Source organism: Stegostoma tigrinum, chromosome 42 (genome assembly GCF_030684315.1).
Source record: "Stegostoma tigrinum isolate sSteTig4 chromosome 42, sSteTig4.hap1, whole genome shotgun sequence".
In the NCBI taxonomy this organism is placed as follows: domain Eukaryota; kingdom Metazoa; phylum Chordata; class Chondrichthyes; order Orectolobiformes; family Stegostomatidae; genus Stegostoma; species Stegostoma tigrinum.
Genome location: NC_081395.1, coordinates 6467190 through 6491299, shown reverse-complemented (window position 1 = coordinate 6491299; position 24110 = coordinate 6467190). Strand labels below are relative to the sequence as shown.

At 49.4% G+C, this 24110-nt stretch overlaps 1 protein-coding gene across 1 annotated transcript; it reads right to left on the bottom strand.

Moving 5' to 3' along the window:
* Nucleotides 1-711: 711 nt before the first annotated feature.
* prdx5 (peroxiredoxin 5) lies at nt 712-23679 on the bottom strand. The gene is made up of 6 exons (XM_048524868.2): nt 23525-23679; nt 5714-5848; nt 4967-5098; nt 2738-2776; nt 1589-1653; nt 712-909 (listed from the first exon to the last, which is right to left on the bottom strand). The coding sequence occupies exons 1-6, from the start codon at nt 23615-23617 to the stop codon at nt 804-806; spliced, it is 570 nt and encodes a 189-aa protein (XP_048380825.2). The 5' UTR covers nt 23618-23679; the 3' UTR covers nt 712-803.
* Nucleotides 23680-24110: the final 431 nt, after the last annotated feature.

Sequence of the window (24110 nt, the reverse complement as noted above, 5' to 3'; positions counted from 1 at the left end):
TCACACCGCGTCTCCGGGACGCAGCATTCCAAACATCCCTCACCCTCCAAACAAAGGGACTTTATGTTGCCCAGTTCAAGATGGTCAACCTCATAGCCCGATGACACATCTGGTTTGACACTCCCTGGCCCAGTGGGGATGGAGAAGCAAGTCTTTGGCACAATCCCAAGAATTTCCCCCCATTCCCATCAACTGGAGTTCATTTCAAAATCTGCATTACCCGGGTCTGAGCAATGACCAGGATCCCCACCCTGCCTGTCTACCAGCTCTTCCCCCCACCACCCCAACTCCTAACGCCTTAAACCCCTCCCTATCTCCGTCGCCATCCTCTGGCCCCTCGCACCCCTCTCCCTGTCGCGGTCACGTCCTCCAGCCCTGACAGTGCTCCGAGATCTCAGTGCTCTTCCCACTCTGGATCAGAGAGGATCCCATTCCCATCGCTTCACCATTGCTGTCTGCGCCTCTAACTGCTTGGGGCCAGGAGTGAGTTCGAGAACAGGAGGAGACCATTCAGCCCCTTGAGCTCGTTCTACAGGAACATGGCTGACCCGACATTCCTCACATCCATTTTCCTGCAATCTTCGATTCCCAGACGGATCGACAATCTATTTCAGCCCCAAATATATGCAAGGACTCTGCCCCCATGGCTGTGTGTGTGTGTGCGTGTGTGTGTGTGCGCGAGAGCGATGGCTGAGGAAGACAATGCCGAGATTATCCAGTTAAAATACTTTTATTAAAATCATATTAAACTGCCCGAGAGGTAGCGGCAGCAGCTGTGAGCTGTACTGTTGCAAGACGTGGTCTCAGATGAGCTTCAGGGCGTGAGAGGCCAGGCTGCAGTTCAGCCCAGTACCATCCTGTTCGACTTGCAGTTGCTTCACCACACCGTCATCCAGCACCATTACAAACCTGAGAGACACAGAGACACAGAGACACAGAGACACAGAGACACAGAGACACAGAGACACAGAGACACAGAGACACAGAGACACAGAGACACAGAGACACAGAGACACAGAGACAGATCAGATTCACGTAGCGGGCCATTAGAGTACCGAGGAGCATGGACTCAGGTCAGCAGAACTGAACTGTCCTCAGACACCCCTAGGACAGGGACAGCACAGGGTTAGATATAGGATAAAGGTCTCTCTACACTGTGCCCCCATCTAACACTCCCCAGGACAGGAATAGCACAGGGGTTAGATACGGAGTAAAGCTCCCTCTACACTGTCCCCCCATCAACCACTCCCAGGACAGGGACAGCACAGGGTTAGATACAGAGTAAAGCTCCTTCTACACTGTCCTCGGGACACGTCCAGGGAGGGGGTGGATTTCTCGGTGCTGTTGAGTTGATGTCAGGGTGGGCACAACGAGCCGGGCTGGTCTTCCTGCCCAACTTCAGCTCCGCACCTTCCTCAGTGCCCCGGGTGGAGGAGGAATGTGTCAGAGACTCTGGGAGTGGAGGGCCAATTGGGAAGCCTAGATTCATGGGAATGATCCAGGCCCTGAGCACACAATACCACCACCATCCCCCTCAAACCACTGCCCCCCCAAACCCCATCCACTGCAAATGGACACTGCTACCTACCTCTGGCACCTCTTGTTCCCCAGTGCCGCGATCAGCTGCTCCTTGTCAAGCTCGAGGCCCACGGCCTGCAGAGAGGGAGGGGAAAGGTTAATCCATGTGGGTTCGGAGGTGCGGGGGCACTGACACAGAGGCCTCCCCTCCAAAACACGGAGAGGGCCGCCTCACTCGGTTCAGTCAGACCCTGCCATCCAGCTCCTCCCCGTCGAGGAGGGACATTCAGAGCCTGGGAGACCATTCAGTCCGTCGGCAGTAACGCAAGCCCTGCTATCCTGTCCAAAGCACCAGATCGTCTCACTCTCAAGTTCCTGAAGCTGCCTCCTTTGCATTGTTAGGGGTTAGGGGCAGGAGTCTCTCACTAACATAATCTGACAGATTGCTCTTCAGGCTCTCTACTTAAAAAGGTACAGTCACTGTGGCTGCGATCTGCATCCCACTGGGCTCCTACACAATGTACCAGAGTGCCTTTCTCAAAATGTACGCAGACACTGGTAAAAGATTCAGATTTAACCAGGGTGCAAACGTCCTGGGAGTTACAATTTTCCAGAAACTGAACTGACCAGCTTTAGAAATACTGTGGTGATGAGAGCAGGTCAGAGGCTGGGAATATCCTGCAACAACTAACTTACCTCCTGACACCCTCTCCCCGCCCAAAAGCCTGTCCCACCATCTACAAGGCTCAAGTCACGAGGGTGATGGAATGCTCCCCACTCGCCCCTGGGTGGGGGCAGCCCCAACAACACTCAAACTTGACACCATCCAGGGCAAAGCAGCCCCCGCTTGACTGGCATCACATCCATTACCGACGCTCAGTCGCAGCAGTGTGTGCCATCTACAAGATGCACCGCAGGCTCCCGAGGCAGCACCTTCCAAACCCACGACCACTTCCGCCTAGAAGGACAAGGGCAGCAGGTACATGGGAACACCGCCCCCTGCACATTCCCCTCTGAGCCACTCACCATTCCGGCTGGGAAATATAACCGGCCGTTCCTTCAGGGGTCGCTGGGACAAAATTCTCCCTAACAGACCACCCTGCAGCAGCTCAAGAAGATGGCTCACACCACCTTCTGTTTGGGCGACTTGGGATGGTGATGAAGCTTGGGCCTAAGCACACCCGCGCCCTGTGAACAGAGGGAGGAGCGCTCTACTTACCCGTGTGAACTCTCCGGTAGGATCAGCCAGCATCCGCACCTGGAGAGACAGCAGACAATTAGGAGGCAGACCTGAAGGTGGCTGAGGCTGAGCAGTTGACTGGAGTTCCTGCTCTGAGACCACAACCAGACTGAGTCACTGTCCCACTTCATCCTCTGACTGCTCCACCTCACCAAAAGCACAGGGAAAGGGAATAGGTGCAGAGGACGCAGGAGAAAAGGTGTGACGCCTATTGTAGTCGACTAGCCAAACACTAAACCACCCTACAAGTGTGTTCAGGCCCGTTCATTCACTAACCTGCGAGGGGCAACAAATCACAAAAGAGACAGGAATACAAGGCTGTTTGGTCCCTAGAATCCGCTCGAACATTCAATAAGATCGTGGCTGATTTCCCACCTGGACTCCCACTTTACTCGCCCCATCCCACTTGTGCCCAAGAATCGATTGATCCTGGTCCCGAGCACAATACTGACAGAACCTCTGCTGCCCTCTGGGCTGCAGGATTCCAAAGGTTCACCACCGTCCAAGTGAAGGAATTCCTTCAAACCTCCAGTCCCAAACGGCCGACTCTTCACCCAGGGGCTGAGCCGGGGAGAGAAACATCCACTTGGTCTCATCCTTTTACAATTTTAGAAGTTCAAATGAAATCCCCTACACCCCTCAAAATTATTCTTCTAAACACAAGAGAATTCAGGATCACACTCTTCGATCTCTTGAAAAGGCTCAGAAAAGATTTACAAGCATGTTGCCAGGGTTTGAGCTACAGGGAGAGGTTGAATTGGCTGGGGCTATTTTCCCTGGAGTGTCGGAGGCTGAGGTGGCGACCTTATAGAGGTTTATAAAACCATGAGGGGCATGGATAGGGTGAACAGCCAAGGTCTTTTCCCCAGGGTAGGGGAGTCCAAAACTAGAGGGGCATAGGAGAGGGGAAAAGGTTTAAAAGGGGCTACTTTTCTCATGCAGAGTGTGGTGCACTGAAAGAGCTGTCGAGGAAGTGGCGGAGGCTGGTTACAATGACAACATTTAAAAGGCATCTGGATGGGGATATGGATAGGAAGGGTTTATAGAGATAGGGGACAAATAGTGGCAAATGGGACTGGATTAGTTGAGGATATCTGGTTGACATGGAGGAGTTGGACCAAAAGGTCTGTTTCTGCGCTGTACATCTCTATGACTCTATCACTCTGCCCACGACAACTGCCCATTCAGTGTCTGGTGAATTCCCATGGCACTCCCTTAGTGGTTACCCTGACATTTCTCAGGTAGGGACACCGAAACCATATGCGATACAGTATTGCCCATCTCCGGTGTTGGAATGGAGAGCCCTCAGAAGCACCTACTCCTCCATACTTAGCAGTGCCTGCTCTCCACCTCTTCGGCCACCTACCTTCTCCAATCCAGTCCGATGGAGGAAACCCACGGATGGCTCTCCCTCCCCACCCCAGAACTGGGATCCTTGGGAATCCAATATTATCACATAAGCCAACATTCCATCCATTGACCCCATCTATACTTCTCACTGCTTCGGAAATGCAGCTAACGATCCTTTCCACCCCTGGTCATAATCTGTTCCAACCTCTTCTGTCCAGCAGAAGATACAGCAGCTTAAACACACGCCCCAACAGATTCAAGGACAGCTCCTTCCCTGCAGATTTCTGAATGGGCCTCTCAGAATTTTATTAACTTAATGCTGAGCCCACTCCCTTCAGCTGTAAGATTGTATTCCTCACTCTGTTCTAATACCCTTACACACTTTGTACAGTATGGCCTGCCCATACTGTAAGCAAAACAAAACTTTTCACTGTCCCTCGGTACTTGTGACAATAATAAACCAGATCAAAGTGGGAATCAAGGCAGTGGCACAGTATCCCTTATGGATGGAGATTACAGGGCTTGTTAGCACAGCACTGCTATTGACTCAAGCCCTTTCCCCGCTCTGTGGGCGCAGAAATAGCAATCGGGGAAGATGTCAGAAATATTAAACAGATTGGGATGAATAGGGATGGGCAAAGGAGATGCAGAAGTAAGAGGTATGTAAAACAACAGATGTGCCCTGGGTAAATTCGTGTGATAAATGTTACTATCTCCCTCTGTTCTGGGAAGTAAATAGCCAGGGTTGAAGAGTCATGGTAGGAATTGTATTTGGTCTGTTTGAACAGAAAGCCAGTTACCATGGCCTCCCCCCAGCTTTCTCTTCTGAATTCAACACTGTGTCCTCTGTGACATTACCTTCCCGTCAGCTTTCTGGTCCTTTCCCCAGGCACTCATGACAAAAGCATCGTTGACGGAGATGCAGGCGATGATCTCGATCCCCTTCTTCTTCAGCTCCTCATACTTTTCGATGTAGCTGGGCAGGTGAGACTGGCGAAGGAGAGAGGAACAGGTCAGACAGCGAGAGCGGGTCTCATCGCAGAGTGATCCAACATGGGACAGCGAAGTGCAAACAGTAAAATGGGAGGGGGGGGGGGCATGCATTCCCAAAGGGAGGGGAAGCCAACGATCAGGTCTCCTAATCACACACTGCAGCCCCCGGGCCCCACCCTCATCACCGAGGGAGTGCCATGTTGTCAGAAGTGCCCTAATTCTACAAAGCCACCCAAAAACAACAACAACCCACACTCTTTGGTGATAACCAGATGAGCGAGACGTCCGTGGGATCTTGCGTGCATGATGCCAGCACATGGAGAACCAATTCCAAAAATTTTAAAAAGATGTTGCATCGGCTGCAAATTACCCTTGGACGATCTTGGGAAGGTGATTGTGAAAAGCCAAAGTGGGGGGACACTGCAGAGAATTTCCCCACCCGGTTTAAAACAAAAACACAACAGGAAAACAGATGACGGGACAGTGTTAGAAAGGTATATAAAACTCCCAAACAGGGAAGGGCACACACAGAGAGAGAGAGAGAGAAACACACACAATCGAAAGGCTTGACAAGGGGCACCGAGGTGACAGAGAAAGAGGCTGGCTCCTCACCTTGGCACATGCTGGAGTGAACGCTCCGGGAACTCCGAACAGAACACCCTTTTTCCCTTTGAAGAGGTCGGCAGTGTTGACAACGTTGTGAGGGTCTCCCTCGTGGACGTTGACAGCGGGCAGCTTATCCCCAATCTGGATTGCAGACCAAAACGCAAACCGTGAGCACATGCTTCATTCCACACTGCACCAGTTCCTGAGCCCGCAGCTGACGGAGAACATCCCTGGATATTTCTCACCCTCAACTGCTCCCTGAACAGGAGGGCCTGCTCAGGAAATCTCAGCATGCTGATTAAGAGTCACATCGCTGTAGGTCAGGAGTCACATGTAGCCCAGACTGGCTATGGGCGCTAGATTTCCCTCCAGTGAATCACTGACAACCAGGGATAGTTCTTACTGTCAATGATTACAAATCACAGATTTTTTTTCCCCTTCTTTAACCATTTGTGGAATAAGGGCTTTGCTGACTAGGCTATACCCAATCACCCAGAGGGCAGCTCAGAGTCAACCATATTGCTGTGGGTCTGGAGTCACATGTAGGCCAGGCTGAGTAAGGGTGGTAATTTCCTTCCCTAAAAGGGCGAAAGTGAACAAGATGGGTTTTATTCAATGAATTCATGGACATCAATATAGTCTTATTTCCAGGTTTTGTTCTTTACATTGAGTTCAAATTCCGCCAACTGCCTGGTGGAGGGGCGGGGGTGGGGGGAATCCCTCATACAGTCCAAAGATGTGCAGGTCAGGGTGGATTGGCCATGCTAAGTTGCCCGTGGTGTCCAAGGATGTGCAGGCTATGTGGGATAGCTATGAGAAATGCAGGGTCAGTGTGGCCTCGATGGGCTAATTGCACAAATCCCTCAAAACATTTCCTTTCCATGTACCTGTCCAAATGTCTAATAATTGTACTGTACCACTTCCTCTGCAAGTCTCGAGCTCCTTCGGGCAAATATTCCCCAGCTAGAACTGAACTCGAACCTGCCAGCTGTGTACAAGTGCGTAGGAGGTAAACCGCTGGCTAATGAGGAGCAAGTATCCCCCTCCAGGCTACATCTGAAAAACATGTTTATCTGGGGCAGGCAGGTACCAGGGAGCAGATACTGTCCCTCTGGAAGCCAGCACGGAACAGTGTGCCTCACCCACTGGCCAGCTCCTGGGAGGAGCTGGCATGCCACAGCTCAGCCAATGCCTCGACCCGGAGGCCCCCTAAATAACCCTCCACCTCCCCATCCTGACTTGGGGATGTCATCACCATCATTGAATCCCTACAGTGTGGAAACAGGCCCTTTGGTTCAACAAGTCTACAAGCGCACCTTGCCCAGCCCCACTCCTCTATAACCCACCTAAATCTACACCTCCCTGGACACTACGGGCACCTTAGCATGGCCAACCCACCCTAACCTGCATATCTTTGGACTGTGTGGGAGGACACCTGCACAGACATGGGGAGAATGTGCAAACTCCACGCAGGCTGAGAGTGAGTAGTTCCCAGGTCCCTAGCGCTGTGAGGTAGCAGTGCTAACCGCAGAGCCACCATGCCGCCCCTATCGCTGTTTCTTCAGAGTCGCTGGGTCAAAGTCCTGACCCTCCCTAACAGCATATGGATTGCAGCGGTTCAATAAGGTAGCTCGCCCCCACCTTCTCCAGGGGCAACTGGGGGCAGGCAATATATGCTGGGTCTTGGCACGCAGTTTCGTTCGAACAACTCGCTGCCCAGGGAGGGGGAAGAGTGGAGATCGGGCACAGAGTTAAAGGTCACAGTAGACTGGGCAAGGGAGGCCGGGGCGGGGGGTGGGGTCAAAGAAGAGAGAGAGAAGAGGAAGGAGAGCAATAGAACAAGCTGGGAAGCAGCCATTCAGCACTTTGGGTGCCACCCTAAATCAGTTCAGGGTGAAGTGAGCGAGTGTTAAAATTTCTACTCCCACTTTGGAGGATGTTGAGCTGCTGTAAGAGAGAGGAAGCAGTTGCCTGTGGTGATGTGTTCGGGGGAAGCAGGGAGGGGAAGGGGAAGTGGAAGTGGAAGCTGGAGGGAATCTGACACAAGGGCAGACTGTGGGCTTGATGTGAGGGGCCTGTGTATTTAATGGAGAATGACAGAGGGTTATCCATTTAGACAGTCATGTTGGGGATTTCTCCCTCTATCACACACCCCTGTCCCCCCCCACCCCCCGACTCCCTTACAGCCCTGAAAATTTCTCTTCCAATCACTTTTTCATTCCCTTTTGAGAGTTCCGAATGAACCTCCAACACGCACTCAAACCAATCCATTCCCAGACTCTCGAAGTACCCCCACCATAGAATCCCAAAGTGTGGAAGCAGGTCATTTGGCCCATTGAGTCCACACAGACCCTCCAAAGGGCACACCACTCAGACCTGACTCCTACCCTATCCCTGCCGTTCCCACCCTGGGGTAATTTAGCATGGTCAATCCACCATAGCTGGCACATCTTTGGACTGTGGGAGGAAACCAGAGCGCACAGAGGAAACCCACTCAGACATGGGGAGAATGTGCAAACTCCACACAGATACCAGAGGGTGGAATCGAACGCGGGTCCCCCGTGCTGTGAGGCAACAGTGCTGACTGCTGGGCCACCGTGCCACCCCAATGACAAATGGAGCGATGGTGATAACCTGTCATTAACCCTTCCACGAGAGAGTCTCGTCTACTCTGCCCTGACACCTCACCTTGTGGTTTCGAACACCTCCCTCTGCATACTTGCCAGCCCCAGCCTCCTCTGACAATCAAATATATTCCCGATGTTCCTCTATCCCTGCAACTGTTCTTGAGCACCTCTCGAAGCTCTGACCTCCGTTGTGAAATGCAGCGCCCAGAGCTAGACGAGTTAACGTTCTGGGGACCTCAGTTCAAATCCCCACTACGGCAGATGGTGGAATTGGAACTGTATAAAATCTGGAATAAAACGTTAGCTGACCACTGTCGATTGTTGCAAAAAAAAAAAGCAACCTGGTTCACACAAATGCCATCTGCCATGCTTACTTGACTTGGCCCCCACGTCAATGTCCCTTAACTGCCCTTGGAAATGGCCAAATGAGTGTATCCTTATTCACTTATGGGGCGTGGGTGCTGCTGGCTGGTTGGTACTTATTTCCCATCCCTAGTTGCCTACGAGGAGGCGGTGGCAAGCTGACATTTTGAATCGATGCAGTCTGGCTGTTAGCTTATGGGGGCAGTTAGGGATGGGCAACAAATTCCAGGTTGTGCCAACTACATGCGTGCGAAAGCCAGCAGTCTGTCACCAACGAATGGCTGCTTTCTGGCGTGGGCACAAGACAGCTCTCTTAGGAAGAGCAGGGAACCGCACGGATGAAAGCTTAGCTGCCTGGAGAGGGCTTTATCTGTGCATGTCATGACTGGCCTGCATCACCATGAACTGCCAGGCGAGCGGAATTTAATGCGAATAAAAAAAAACGTATGAGGTGGGACCTTTTAGCAGACAGGTTAGTTCAGGAGAGGCAAGACAGACTGAACAGTTGGAAGGACTGTGCAGCCACTGAGGAAGCTGGGGCTCCTGTGTATTTCTCTTTGGGAGTGGCACAATGTTATTGGAGAGCAGTTAGCAAAAGCGCAGGGCCATTCGTGGCTTTGTAAAGAGTGGCGTTGGGTGCGCAGGTGTGCATATGCATGCTGAATGTTTATAAACCTCTGTGCAGGTGGTCTAACCAGCACTGCATGCATTTCTGGCTGTCACACGACAGGAAAGGTCAAAGCAAAGCAGTGGTACAGTCACCGGACTAGCCTCACAATGACCATGTCAATTATTGTGATGATGAAATTTCTGAATGAAAACAAGCTAGCTCAGTGAGCAAGCCAACAACCTCACCTACAAGCCAAGCTACAAATCTTTGCTGAAACTTGTTAATTATCGTTACAACCCACTTTCTTCTCTGGTGCCTTTTAAGAGAAAGTTTATCCAGTCTGACCTACTCATGACTCCGAACTCACAGCGACATGTTGACTGGGCAATAAGTGACTCCTTAGCGAGCAACACCTATGAACAAATAACAAAGGGGATGGGGAATCACCAGAACAGTGCTGTGGATGAGAGATTTTTAGTGACAAGGTAAGATTAGAGAAGCTGGGAGATAGCAGGAACTGCTGATGCTGGGAGTCTGAGTTAACAAGGTGTGGAGCCTTCTGAAGAAGGGTCCAGGCCCGAAACGTCAGCTTTCCTACTCTGATGCTGCCCAGCCTGCTGTGTTCCTCCAGTTCCATACCTTGTCATTTAGAGAAGCTGAGGTTGTTCTCCCTGGAGAGACTGAGACTGAGGGGAGAATTACTTGAGGCAGACATAATGACAGGTTTGGATAAGACAGATAAGAACAGTTGATAATACAGGGATTAAGGGAGGGGGAAGAGACACTTCAAACAATAGACAAGGCAGACGATTGTGTACCGAGGGCCATACCACAGGGCAGGAAGTGATAGGGAAAAGAAAGATTTGAGATAGCACAGTACCCTACTTCGCACTAACTGCTCACATTACAGCTTTGCACAGTCATGAGGCGTGGTTCCTCAACGGGTTTATCTCCAATTTCTGATAATTAAATGGGTCAACTTTGCTTCCGTCTCACTATCCTCACCTTGTGAGTCAGAGCCCACACAATCCCAGTCTGACTCCCCTGCCCACTTTTCAAAGCCATGAGGAGGCCCCGAAGTCAGACCCTCGGCCCAACAAACGCCTCTGCGTTTCTGTAGTGCCTGTCACCTCCTCAGTGACTGCAGGTCCCTCACACAGGGATCGTTCCAGGGTTGAGTGAGAGCAGACTTCTGGGAAGCTCTTGTGACATGCTAGTAGCACCCCTTCTCTGGTCCAGGAAGCACAGGTTCAAGCCCCACCTGCTCCAGTGGGGAAAGGAGCAGTAGTAGGCCATTCAGCCCACTAAACCAGTCAGTGAAATTGTAGCCGGCTTGATTGTTTTTCCACCCTATTTCACCAGGGGGTGCAGGATTTATTAATTCGCTGTGGCTTCTCGACAAGATTGGCCTAAGGGCGCCAGGGAGAAACACATCCTCACTTCAGCTTGTCTTTTCCGAGAGGTCTTTTACATTCACCAGAGGGGGCCTTGATCTGAAAGACAGCACCTCAGAGTGCAGCATCCTCTCAATACTGGCACTAAGACGGCCTGCTCAAGGCCCAGGAATACAAGAAATAGGAGCAGGAGTGGGCCCATCAGGGCTGATCTCTTCATGGGCTCAGGCTTACCTGCCCACACACTGTAATGCTTAATCCCCTTTACTGTTCAAAAATCTATCTTTGTCTTAAAAAGGATTCAATGAGGAAGCCTCACCTGCTTCACTGGACAGGGAATTCCACAGATTCACAACACTCTGGGTGAAGAAGTTCCCCGTCAGCTCAGTCCTAAATCTGCTCCCCCCCTTATTTCAAGCCTCACCCCTAGTTCTAGTCTCATTTACCAGTGGAAACAACCTCCCCGTTTCTATCTTATCTATTCCCCTCAATCTTCTGTTTCTATAAGATACCCCGCCCCCTCATTCTTCCAAATGAGAATGGGTATGGTCCCAGTCTACTCAATCTCTCCTCATAAGCCAAACTTCTGAACTCCATAATCAACCTAGTGAGCCTTCTTTGTACCCCCTTCCAGTGCCAATCCATCCTTTCCCAAATAAGACCAAAACTGTACACAGTGACTCCAGATATGGCCTGACCAGTTCCCTATACAGCTGCAACATAACCTCAGAGATAGTAGGAACTGCAAATGTTGGAGAATCGGAGATAACAAGGTGTGGAGCTGGATGAACACTTTTCTGAAGAAGGGTCTAGGCCCGAAACGTCAGCCTTCCTGCTCCTCTGATGCTGCTTGGCCTGCCGTGTTCATCCAGCTATACACCTAGTTATCTCTGCAACATAATCGCTGTCTTTAAACTCCATCGCTCTGGCAATGAAGGGCAACATTCCATTTGCCTTCTTAAATGACCTGCTGCACCTGCAAACCAACAGTTTGAGATTCATGCACGAGGACACCCAGGTCCCTCTGCACAGCAGCAGGCTACAATTTTTCATTATTTAAATAATAGCCAATTTTGCTGTTATTCCTATCAAAAATGACGGGCCTCACATTTACCAATGTTGTACCCCATCTGACAGACCCGCGGAGTCGAGGGCTCAACAGCAACACCCACTTGAGCCACAAAAGATGCAATGAAAGAGGGAGCAGGTGCAAATGAAGGGCTGTAAGGATAACCCCAGCAATTACAGAACAGTCAGTCTGACGTCAGTAATGGGGCGGGGGGTTAGGTAGGATTTCTACAAAGGATTATTCTGGATGGAATTAGTAAATCACACGGAACAAAACGGGGATGGATTAGGAAGAGGCACAGATTTCTGAAGGTCAAATCACGTTTAAAAAAAGGTTAGAAACAAAAAAAAAGAGACTTGATGAGAGTAATGCCGTTAGTGGAACGGACATGGATATGCAGGGAGTGTTTGATACATTGCCTTACAACAGACTTGAGCAAAGTTATAAGTCATGGTACAAAAGGTACAGAAGCGATGTGGATATGAAATTGGCCAAGAGCTTGGGGGTGGGGTGGGGAAGAAGCGGAAGAGAGCGCGAGAAAGAAAAAAAAAGGGAGGGAGAAAGAAAAAAAAAGGAGGGAGAAAGAAAAAAAAGGAGGGAGAAAGAAAAAAAAAGGAGGGAGAAAGAAAAAAAAAGGAGGGAGAAAGAAAAAAAAAGGAGGGAGAAAGAAAAAAAAAGGAGGGAGAAAGAAAAAAAAAGGAGGGAGAAAGAAAAAAAAAGGAGGGAGAAAGAAAAAAAAAGGAGGGAGAAAGAAAAAAAAGGAGGGAGAAAGAAAAAAAAAGGAGGGAGAAAGAAAAAAAAAGGAGGGAGAAAGAAAAAAAAGGAGGGAGAAAGAAAAAAAAAGGAGGGAGAAAGAAAAAAAAAGGAGGGAGAAAGAAAAAAAAAGGAGGGAGAAAGAAAAAAAAAGGAGGGAGAAAGAAAAAAAAAGGAGGGAGAAAGAAAAAAAAAGGAGGGAGAAAGAAAAAAAAAGGAGGGAGAAAGAAAAAAAAAGGAGGGAGAAAGAAAAAAAAAGGAGGGAGAAAGAAAAAAAAAGGAGGGAGAAAGAAAAAAAAGGAGGGAGAAAGAAAAAAAAAGGAGGGAGAAAGAAAAAAAAAGGAGGGAGAAAGAAAAAAAAAGGAGGGAGAAAGAAAAAAAAAGGAGGGAGAAAGAAAAAAAAAGGAGGGAGAAAGAAAAAAAAAGGAGGGAGAAAGAAAAAAAAAGGAGGGAGAAAGAAAAAAAAAGGAGGGAGAAAGAAAAAAAAAGGAGGGAGAAAGAAAAAAAAAGGAGGGAGAAAGAAAAAAAAAGGAGGGAGAAAGAAAAAAAAAGGAGGGAGAAAGAAAAAAAAAAGGAGGGAGAAAGAAAAAAAAAGGAGGGAGAAAGAAAAAAAAAGGAGGGAGAAAGAAAAAAAAAGGAGGGAGAAAGAAAAAAAAAGGAGGGAGAAAGAAAAAAAAAGGAGGGAGAAAGAAAAAAAAAGGAGGGAGAAAGAAAAAAAAAGGAGGGAGAAAGAAAAAAAGAGGGAGAAAGAAAAAAAAGGAGGGAGAAAGAAAAAAAAAGGAGGGAGAAAGAAAAAAAAAGGAGGGAGAAAGAAAAAGAGAGAGAAAAAAAGGAGAGAAAAAAGGAAAAAAGAGAGAGAGAGAAAAAGAGAGAGAAGTGAACTGTCAAAAGAACGAGAGAGTGTAAAAGAAATACAGAAAGGAAAGAAAAGAAAACAACGAGAAGATAAGGAAAAAGAGCGAGAGAGAGAGAGAGAGAGAGAGAGTGTGGGAGGAGGAAGAAGCTTGCTCCAAGAGGGGAATTCAGTGATGGGGAAATCAGCTTCCTTCCCGTTCTCCTATGATGGGCATGGCCTCGAAACCCAGCTTGGGCAATACATTATTACCACAGCCAAGTGAGTGCAACGGGCAGCACCCACCCACTTACCGCAAAGCAAACGTTTACTCAGCCTGAGGCGATAAGTTTGTCACCCTCCCGTCTCGTGTGACCACAGGAGACCAATACCCAAAAGCACTTTCTCACAATTACAAGGCACAGAAGCTGAGGGTGACAAAGCAGTTTTCTTACATTGCGAAAGCACGATATCAGGGGAGCTCCGAGATTAGGAACTGCTGATTCAATCATCAGTATGTAATTTGGGATAACGAGTTGGCCCGACTACAATGTCGGTGTGTGTACTTTTAAGGCTAATTGGCTTGGAGAAATGTTTGTCCGAATTGGGAGTAGTCCAACCATTCCCGCACCCATACACGCACACCCACTAGGGTGATCCAACAGGGGTGGATAAGGTTAGGGCAGGGGGACAGAGAGCAGCTGCTCTCGGGAGTTGAAGGGTCAACAATGAAGGGAGCATGATGTTAAATTGCAGAGATTAGAGGAAAGATGTTTTCCCCCCCGGGGGTGATGTGATCTGGAACACTGTTCCTGGTAACCGCAGTACCAAAGGAAAGCCTCAAGCTCTAGAAGAATGTGGATGAGCACTTGAAGGCCTACAGCTGAGAAGTAGGATTAGGGGTATCATCAGTGGTCCCTCGCAGATGGGGATGACTTTCTGCCCCGTCTCAGGGGGAGTCCATGGGTGGCTGTATAGACCGATACAGCTACTGCAGGCTCAGTTACAATTGGGGCAGGTGGTGGTCACAGGAAGTTGGTGCAACAGGATGCTCCTTTTGCCTGGCGTCCACCTTCTGCCCGACGGCAACTCTCAAGGTGTTCAACGCCTTCCCGGACGCTCCTCCTCCACTTTGGATGGTCTGGGGCCAGTCATTCCCGGCTGTCTGTGGGAATGCCGCACATCCCCAGCGAGGCCTGGAGGGTATCCCTGAAGCTGTCCACCTGGGGCTTGTCTGCTGTTTTGGAGCTGGGAGTAGAGCACCTGCCCTGGGAGGCTGGTGTCAGTGGTGCGCACAATGTATCCAGGCGCATCGAGGGTGTTCAGCCCCTCGATTTTGGGCCTGGTCAAGGATGCTGAAATTGGTCCTGGATTAACATAGACCGGATGGGCCAAAGGGGCTCTTCTATGGCTGTACAGTGGATCTCTCTCATTTCTGCCAACTACCCAATACATTGGACACCCTACACATTCAGAGATCCTACCCTACAGCGTTTTGGTTCCTTATCCAAGGATGGGCTCCCTATAGAAGAAGGAGTACAGCAGAGATTTCCCGAGAGCCCACAAAGAGATGGAGGGGACTGGGCCTGTGCTCTCTAGAGTTTAGGAAGAGAAAGTGAATGAGTGGTGACCTGATTGAAGAATGGGAAACTCCAACACGGCCCGACAGTGGAGCAAAGCAGGAAGGATGTGCAGTTGAGAGAGAAAAACCAGGATAGAGACAGACAGTGAGATAACACAGTGTGAAGCTGGATGAACACAGCAAGCCAAGCTGCAGCAGAGGAGCAGGAAAGCTTGACGTTTCGAGACAGACAGTGTCAGGTTAAAACGTGTCGATCATTTTGGACTGAGGGAAGGAGGAATTTCTTTGCTAGGAGGGTGGATTCCTTTGGGATTCCCTGCCGCAGAGGGCAGCGCAGGCTTTCACTGAGCGTGTCCAAGGCAGAGATTGAGAGAGTTCTCAATATGGATGATAGTGAGGGATGGTGCAGAGAATTGATGCTGTGGTGAAAGGTTATTCATGATCTAGAATGAATGGTGCAGCAGGCTCGAGACACCAAACAGCCTATGCCTGCTACCAATGCTACAGAATTCCCTGCAGCCGACATCATAAACGCACACACACATGCACACACGAGCCCAAACCAAACAGAAACTAGCTCCAACTCATGTCGAGACCTCTTCGGGACAAGACAAGCCTAAGTTACATTTACGCACCACCTTTTGCAACTGGAGGCGTCCAGTGTGTCATCCAAGTCTATTCAAAACAAAAATGACGAATGAACAAGGTATTAAGGAAAGCTTGGCCCAAGAGGTCGGTCTTAAGGGGAGTCCTAAAGGAGGAATGGATTAGGGAGGCAGTTCTGGAGCTCAGAACTGGGAGGACTGAAGGCATAGTAGCCAATGGTGAGCAGTGGTGCAATTTGTGGGAGCTGGGGAGGCAAGAGTAGATACACAAGAGAACATAGAATCCCTATTGTGTGGAAGTAGGCCGTTCAGCCTATCAAGTCCACACTGCTCATCCAAAGAGCATCCCATCCAGATCCCACTACCTTACCCTGTATCCCTGCATTCCCAATGGCTAATCCACCTCGCCTGCACACCCCCGGATACAATGGAGCAATTTAGCCAACCCACCCTAACCTGCACATCTCTGGACTGTGGCAGCAAACCTAAGCACCCAGAGGCAGACTCGGGGAGAACATGCAAATGCCACACAGACGGTCGCTGAGGCTGGAATCAAACCCGGTCCCTGGCACCATAAGGCAGCAGTGTTAACTACTGAGACACCACCCTGCCGAGCATAGGTCGCTGAGTGCAGAGACAAAAGACGGGGTATTGGGTGTGTGTTGCTGGATGTGATTGGGGGTATTTGTTGGGGGGAGGGGTAAAGAATTTTGCTTTCAACAGAAGATGTCTGAACTGTGTCAGTTTGCTTTGTGGGTTTGGTGTGCAGGAAGCTGAGGGGAGAAAGGACACTAAAACTTCACGAAAGGGGTCTGGGTGACTTGATCCAAAAGTTGAGTCAGGCACACAAAGACAGAGGGATCCCTGGATACAGAGCCTCAGTAAGTGCACCAGGGCAAAGGGTTGCATGGGTGCCCCACTCTCTCCATTCCAGCTCGGGGTCTTTATCAGAGAGAGGAGACGGCACGAGAGGAGGTCATGTTTGAGGCAGAATTAGTGCGGAAATACTGGGAATGTAGCAAACACAGGCATAAATGAGAGGCATAGATAGAGTTGATAGCCAGAGACTATTTCCCAGGGCAGAAATGGCTAGCACGAGGGGTCATAGTTTTAAGCTGGTTGGAGGAACATATAGAGGGGATGTCAGAGGCAGGTTCTTTACACAGAGAGTTGTGAGAGCATGGAATGCGTTGCCAGCAGCAGTTGTGGAAGCAAGGTCATTGGGGTCATTTAAGAGACTGCTGGACATGTATATGGTCACAGAAATTTGAGGGTGCATACATGAGGATCAATGGTCGGCACAACATTGTGGGCTGAAGGGCCTGTTCTGTGCTGTACTGTTCTATGTTCTATGTTCTAAAACAGAAAAAACCCACTGTTTGAAAATCATTGCAGAAACTCAAATTGCCCAGGAGTGAGGGTGGGATTGGGTAGGATAACAGAAGCACCCAGGGGGAATGATTGGCCCAGAGAGCTGAACCAGCAAATTAAAAAGGGAGAATAGTTTCTAAATTTTAAAAAAAAAATCAGAGACCAATGGAGAAATCTTGACAAAGGTGTCGAAATCACAGTTGTGATTTGGCAAGGAGACTACAGCATTGCACAGTTTTGGAGAAACTGGGTGGGAAAGGGAAGGAGGAATTGTGAGAAACGGGGTGTGGCAAGTCTGGAGTAACACACAAGCGTTATGAATCGGCAGCAGACAAACAGTGTGGAGCTGGAGGAACACAGAGCAGGAAAGTCAACGTTTCTGCTGGCCTGCTGTGTTCGTCCAGCTCCACAGAGTGTTGTCTCTGACTCCAGCATCCGCAGTTCTTGCCATCTCCAAATGAATTAGCAGCAGGCCATTCAGCCCCACTCAGTCATTCTGAAACATTCTAGAATCCAACAAACTTACAGCTGTACCATCCATTGGTGGGTGAGATTTATCACAATTTAAAAAAGAAACAAAAAAAAAAGAGACAGCAAGAGCAAAGAACAATCTTAATATCTCACACGCTATTTTGTAGCAAGCTATGATGGAACAGAATTAATGCATAATTTCTCTCTGTCTCACATACAGGGCCCAAAAATGTGCAGGTTAGGGTGGGTTGGCCATTCTAAATTGCCCATGGCATCCAGGGATGTGCAGGCTAGGTGGGTTAGCCGTTGGGAGTGCAAGGTTAGAGGGACAGGGTAGGGGGTCTGGGTGAGATGCTCTTCTGAGGGTCAATGGGCTGAATGGCCGGCTTCCATGTTGCAGGAATTCTACGTTACATCTGGGCGCCGATTACAGACACCTCCAGACTTTCCCCTCCCAAGCACGTAGCACACGCACACTGTGTCCAGGACAGATACCTGCAGGCCTCTCTGTCCCAGGCAGGGCAAAGCACTTGCGACGCCAATAAGAGAATGTTACAAGCAGACAGTACCACCTTCAAAGGCATGTTCTGTTGTGTGGAGGTTGGGGTGTGAATAGGGCACACAGTTTCCAGGGACAGGCACTCTGCCAGGTTTGACCATCGCTGCAGCTTTCTGGTTGTTTGCACGAGTAAGCCTTATCTGTGATTTCTATCTAAACTACAGCCTTTGTTGCATCAATCGGGATAAACTGTCTCGAGTATATACATTGCAAGGAATAAAGGAGGCCATTCAACCTGCTTTGTACCTAACCCTGTACACTCAGTTGGTCCCCTGTATCAAGATAGTTAGCAAGACTTTTTAAAAGAAACATTGATGATGGTATAACGACAGCCACACATTTGAATTTGCTGATAGACAGCATTGTGTGCCGCACAGACACAGATGGATGAAGTGAATGTGCAAAATGCCGACAAATTGGACTTCAATGTGGGCAAGAGGAAGTCATTGGCGATTTCCTGACTGGTGAAAAACTAGAGAGTGTGGCGATCCAAAGGGTCTTTGGGTGAGGGAGGAGAAACAGGGGCAGTTCTGGGTCAACAAATCAATTAAAACATCCCCCAGAGGTAAAAAGAGAGAGCAGGCTGAAAGGCCAGTCAGACTCAGAGGATTGGGAAACAAAATGTTTTACAAAGCCCTGGTTCCAGGAGACCTCAGGGTCCATACACCCTGGAGGATACACTCGTCAGAATGAGCAAGTGGACTCCCCAAAGGGCAAATTATGAGGAGAGCTAACACAAAGTTGGTATGGCAACTGCTCTGCCCAGGGCCACAAGAAACTACACAGAGTTGCGAACACAGCCCAGTCCATCACACCAGCCAGCCTTCCACCCCAGTGACTCATCTATACCTCCCCCTGCCTCGGAAAGGCAAACATCAAAGACCTCTCCCACCCCAGATAATAAAATGTGAGGCTGGATGAACACAGCAGGCCCAGCAGCATCTCAGGAGCACAAAAGCTGACGTTTTGGGCCTAGACCCTTCATCAGAGAGGGAGATGGGGAGAGGGTTCTGGAATAAATAGGGAGAGAGGGGGAGGCGGACCGAAGATGGAGAGAAAAGAAGATAGGTGGAGAGGAGAGTATAGGTGGGGAGGTAGGGAGGGGATAGGTCAGTCCAGGGAAGACGGACAGGTCCAGGAGGTGGGATGAGGTTACTAGGTAGGAGATGGAGGTGCGGCTTGGGGTGGGGGGAAGGGATGGGTGAGAGGAAGAACAGGTTAGGGAGGCAGAGACAGGTTGGACTGGTTTTGGGATGCAGTGGGTGGGGGGAGAAGAGCTGGGCTGGTTGTGTGGTGCAGTGGGGGGAGGGGATGAACTGGGCTGGTTTAGGGATGCAGTAGGGGAAGGGGAGATTTTGAAACTGGTGAAGTCCACATTGATACCATTGGGCTGCAGGGTTCCCAGGCGGAATATGAGTTACTGTTCCTGCAACCTTCGGGTGGCATCATTGTGGCACTGCAGGAGGCCCATGATGGACATGTCATCTAGAGAATGGGAGGGGGAGTGGAAATGGTTCGTGACTGGGAGCTGCAGTTGTTTATTGCGAACTGAGTGGAGGTGTTCTGCAAAGCGGTCCCCAAGCCTCCACTTGGTTTCCCCAATGTAGAGAAAGCCACACCGGGTACAGTGGATGCAGTATACCACATTGGCAGATGTGCAGGTGAACCTCTGCTTAATATGGAAAGTCATCTTGGGGCCTGGGATAGGGGTGAGGGAGGAGGTGTGGGGGCAAGTGTAGCACTTCCTGTGGTTGCAGGGAAGGTGCTGGGTGTGGTGGGGTTAGAGGGCAGTGTGGAGCGAACAAGGGAGTCACGGAGAGAGTGGTCTCTCCGGAAGGCAGACAAGGGTGGGGATGGAAAAATGTCTTGGGTAGTGGGATCGGATTGTAGATGGTGGAAGCGTCAGAGGATGATGCGTTGTATCCGGAGATTGGTGGGGTGGTGTGTGCCTCCCACCCCAGTTATAATCTCTACTACTACATCCATGTGGCAGAAAATACAGACACATAAACACACAGACCAACAGATTCAAGAACAGCTTCTTCCCCGCTGTTATTAGATTTAAGAAGGACATCTCAAATTTTACATTTAATATTTATCTCAGTCTGAGCACTTACTCTGCAGCAGTAACATAGTATTCCTCGCTCTGCTCTATTGCTCTTAACGCACTTTGTATGGTAATGACCTGCCTGCACTGCAAGCAAAACAAAAACTTTTCACTGTCTTCAGGTAGATGTGACAGTAATAAATCACATCATCAAACCAGGGAGGTGGTCCCTGGAGTTGATTTGATCACAATTTTCAAGGTATCCTCCAGGGAACAGGCAGTTTTTCTCTCTGTTAGCTCCTAATTTCTCACTAGTTGAGCGAAATGACACCCGTAGGTCAGAGTGTGAGATGACAGCCAGATGTTCCAAGGAGAAATTTAAGAGAACATCGGAGGACAAACACATTTACACACAGGAAAATGGTCTGGACACTCAACACAAACAGTATTGATGCTAGATCGATCTGGGAAATGGTGGATACTCATTAGGTAAAGGAATTAAGGGACACAGTACGGAGTTAGGTCACTGAATGGCCTCCTTTATTCCTTCCAACAGTTATATTCGAGATCTTTATCCTGATTGATTCAACAAAGACTGTAGGGTAGATTCAAACCGCAGATAAGACTCAGTCGTATAGATAAGCAGAAAGGTACAGAGATAATCACACTTCTCTGAACACTTCCAATAGTCATTCTCCCAAGACAACGAAACAATACAACCCTCACCACTCCTTCCCCAAATTCTGAAGGCTCTCACCAGGGTATATCCATCTATAAAGGAAATGCGAGTGTGGAAACCCGGGAGGATACAAACGATAGATGAGCCACTGAGGCTCTGCTGCCTCTGTTCATCCCCTCCCCACCCCTTCTTCATCTATTCCCTTCTCCTGCGTACACAGTTATCCAGCTTCGCTCCACCCCTTAAATGTCTCAGAGTCACACAGCACAGAAACAGACTAACAGACCCTATCGCTGACTTCAATCCAAACTAAACTAGTCCACCTGCCTCCAAACCTTTTCTATTCAGAATGTCTTTTAAATATAGTAACTGTACCCACATCCACCACTTCCTCTGGAAGTTCATTCACACACGAACCACTCTAAAAAACTTGCCCCTCATATCTTTAAAATCTTTCTCCTCTCACCTCACAAAATGGCCCTCAGTCTGGAAATCCCTCATCCTAGGGAAACAATTCACATTGAATGCTCCCTGGGGAGCAAGTTCCCCCCACTCTCTCAGAGGGGGCAAGAGACATACCCCCTTGAATCCCCCCCCCCCCAATAGGGGCTGCTTTGTATTGAAAAACAGACCCAAGTACAGCGTGGAGGGTTCTCAAAATGCTCTTCCTCGCTGCCTTGTGGTTTTTAACAAACAGTTTTTAAGAAAAGCTCTAGCCAGGCACTGCAGAAAAGTACATCCCCGATGCAAAGACGCAGCTTACAGAGCGAACGGGCTTTCACAAATAACAAACAACCAGATCTGATACAAAACAAACAACGTTTGTGTCCACCAACAAACATTGGAAACAGGGTCCTATTCCCATGCCTGAGGAGGCAGATACACACTTATCTCACACAAACAACCAGTGGCTTGGGAGTCCAGTTGTTTGGGTTAGGGGGACAGCATTGGGCCAGGAAAACAATGGGGTTTAGGCTGCAACCAATGACACATTTGGTCAGCTCTGATGAAGAGTCGTTTTAACTGCTCTCTTGCCGTCGACACTGCCTGACCTGCTGTGATTTCCAGTATTTTTTTCCACCCCCCAATACAGATTCCTGCATCTGCAGTAATTTGCTCTCACATTTGGTCAGTATCGCTTTTGCGGCATGCACGAGCTTGCTGTGCACAATCCAGGCTACCACCACCGATCGTTGCGGATGAGTCGGGCACCACAAAAATTCAAATCTGCCTCACCACAGATTCGGGTAAAGGAGTCATACCAAAAATGCAAAACTGAGATTAAGTGTAAAATCTCAATTCTCCAGCATTGGAGAAACTTTTGAAAATGCTAAAATAAAAACAAAAAAAAGAGAAAAAAAGTTCTGGTGAAGGGTCACTGGACCAGAAACATTCACTCTGCTTTCTCTCTGCAGACCTGCTGAGGTTCTCCAGCAATTTCTGGGGTTTTTTTGTGTCAGATTTTAAAATAAACTTTGAAACAGACATTACAAATACATATCTGTCTGTCAATCTGCTAAAGATAGTTTTAAAGCATCCACATTCAGTTGTGGTCAAACAGTCCATCAGTACCCTTAAGAACACAAAAACACTCTCACTGTATTGAGTCCCACCATGTTTTGGTTTCCAGTTTCAGTTCTGTTTGAGATTCCTGCTCTGAAACAATCTGGGACATGCCAGCATTGTGAAAACAGCTACGAAGAACGCAAGTGTCTCTCCCACACCCCCCACCACCACCCGACTTTAAATCAAAACTGTGCATTTAGCCTTGACAGGACCGAGCCAAGCATAAATTCAATTCAGAGTGCAAAAGACAACAAACAATTCTACAACTGAATCGGTTTCAAAGCCTGGCTCCCCTAAAAATAGTTTGCGGCTCTTTAGACTCCAGAAGGTTAAATTCCTAACAGACTTGTCCAAACTAACTGGAATTTTAAGATGGCTGAACATTAATCAGTGGAGGGAGGGCGAGAAAGACATTGGCTGAAGAGTCAATGATAAGACATGGGACGGGAGGAGGAAATAAGGGTTTCAGAGAGTGCAAAAATTTCATCTAGGGAGAGAAATCAGAAAACAAAGGCAAAAAGACAGAAAAGAAGGGGCTAAAACAAAAATTGGTATTCTTCACAGCAATCTTTCCTTTCAAATCTGAGATGAATAAGGTTGGGGGGGGGGGTGGGAGAACTGGGGAGGAGTGCCACAGGTAGGGTAAGAGGGGGTTGCAGACAGGCAGTGAGCACGGGTCTGCGCTGTACTGCCTACTGAAGGAAGCTGGGTGCACCTGAGGAGACAGCAAAGGGATACTCCTCTCTACCCACACCCCAAAGTGATATCCCATCCAATCCTCCACCACCAAATCTCTCCCCCATCACCAAATACTCACTTTTCACTCCATGACCCTCCATCATCTATCAGCAGACATTCCTTCCAACATCAAGACCCTCTCCAACACCAAACCCTTCTCCCAATTACCGAGCACCCCATTTCCATCACCCTCCCTATTACAACGCACCTCTTGCCCACTGCCAATCACCCACCCCACTCCAACATCAAGACCCTCTCCAACACCAAACCCTTCTCCCAATTACCAAGCACCCCATTTCCATCACCCTCCCTATTACAACGCACCTCTTGCCCACTGCCAATCACCTACCCCACTCCAACATCAAGACCCTCTCCAACACCAAACCCTTCTCCCAATTACCGAGCACCCCATTTCCATCATCCAACCAGGACCCTCCACCCACCAAACCCCCTCCCCAAGCAGCAGATGGGTGCCGTAGAGAGGTTGAGGGTCAATGTGACTTTCCCTTGGACTCCCCCCCCCCCAGCCAGCTTGAACCCCGACCTCTGACCTTGATGGGCATGGCGGCGGGTGTAATGCGGTGAATTTGCCTCAAGCTGCAGCCGACCGATCTGCAAAGTCTCTGGTACAGCAGTTGCCTCATTGCGCCGCCTTTATTTGACGCTACGAGCGCCCGCCCTCCATCTTAATCCCTGCCCTCCTCCTACTACCCCCCCCCCCCGCCATCGCCCCTGGCAACCGGGCAGGCCCCGCCCATATCCGCGCCTGGGCGCAAGCGCAAGATGACCCATGACGTCACCGCGCCCGTGCTCACTCAGGATGACTGGGCATCAAGCATGCGCACTGCTGGGCGGCCGGCGGGGCCGTGTTCGGCACCGAGCATGCGTGATGCTGCGAGGCCCTATCCGGCACTCATGCGCACTACTGCCGGCCCGCCGCAAGACTCAGCATTGAGCATGAGCATCGACCCGTACTTTCCCATTACGTCATCCTGACAGGCATTGAGCATGCGTCTTTTCCTTCCAGGCACAATGACTTGACATAAAGCATGCGCAGTAGCTTCGTTCTGTGGGGAGTGTGGTGACGTCAGCATTCACTGAGTGTCAGTGGTTCGAATCCCCCTGTGGCTCAATCTG

What these genes read in the sequence shown, in the direction of transcription:
- prdx5 (XM_048524868.2), bottom strand. Translation starts at nt 23,617, where the DNA reads ATGAGGCAACTGCTGTACCAGAGACTTTGCAGATCGGTCGGCTGCAGC. An exon ending in ACCAGAAAGCTGACGGGAAG is followed by an intron (nt 2,777 to 4,966) that starts GTAATGTCACAG and finishes CTGTCTCTCCAG; the next exon opens with GTGCGGATGCTGGCTGATCC. An exon ending in GGGAACAAGAGGTGCCAGAG is followed by an intron (nt 910 to 1,588) that starts GTAGGTAGCAGT and finishes TGTGTCTCTCAG; the next exon opens with GTTTGTAATGGTGCTGGATG.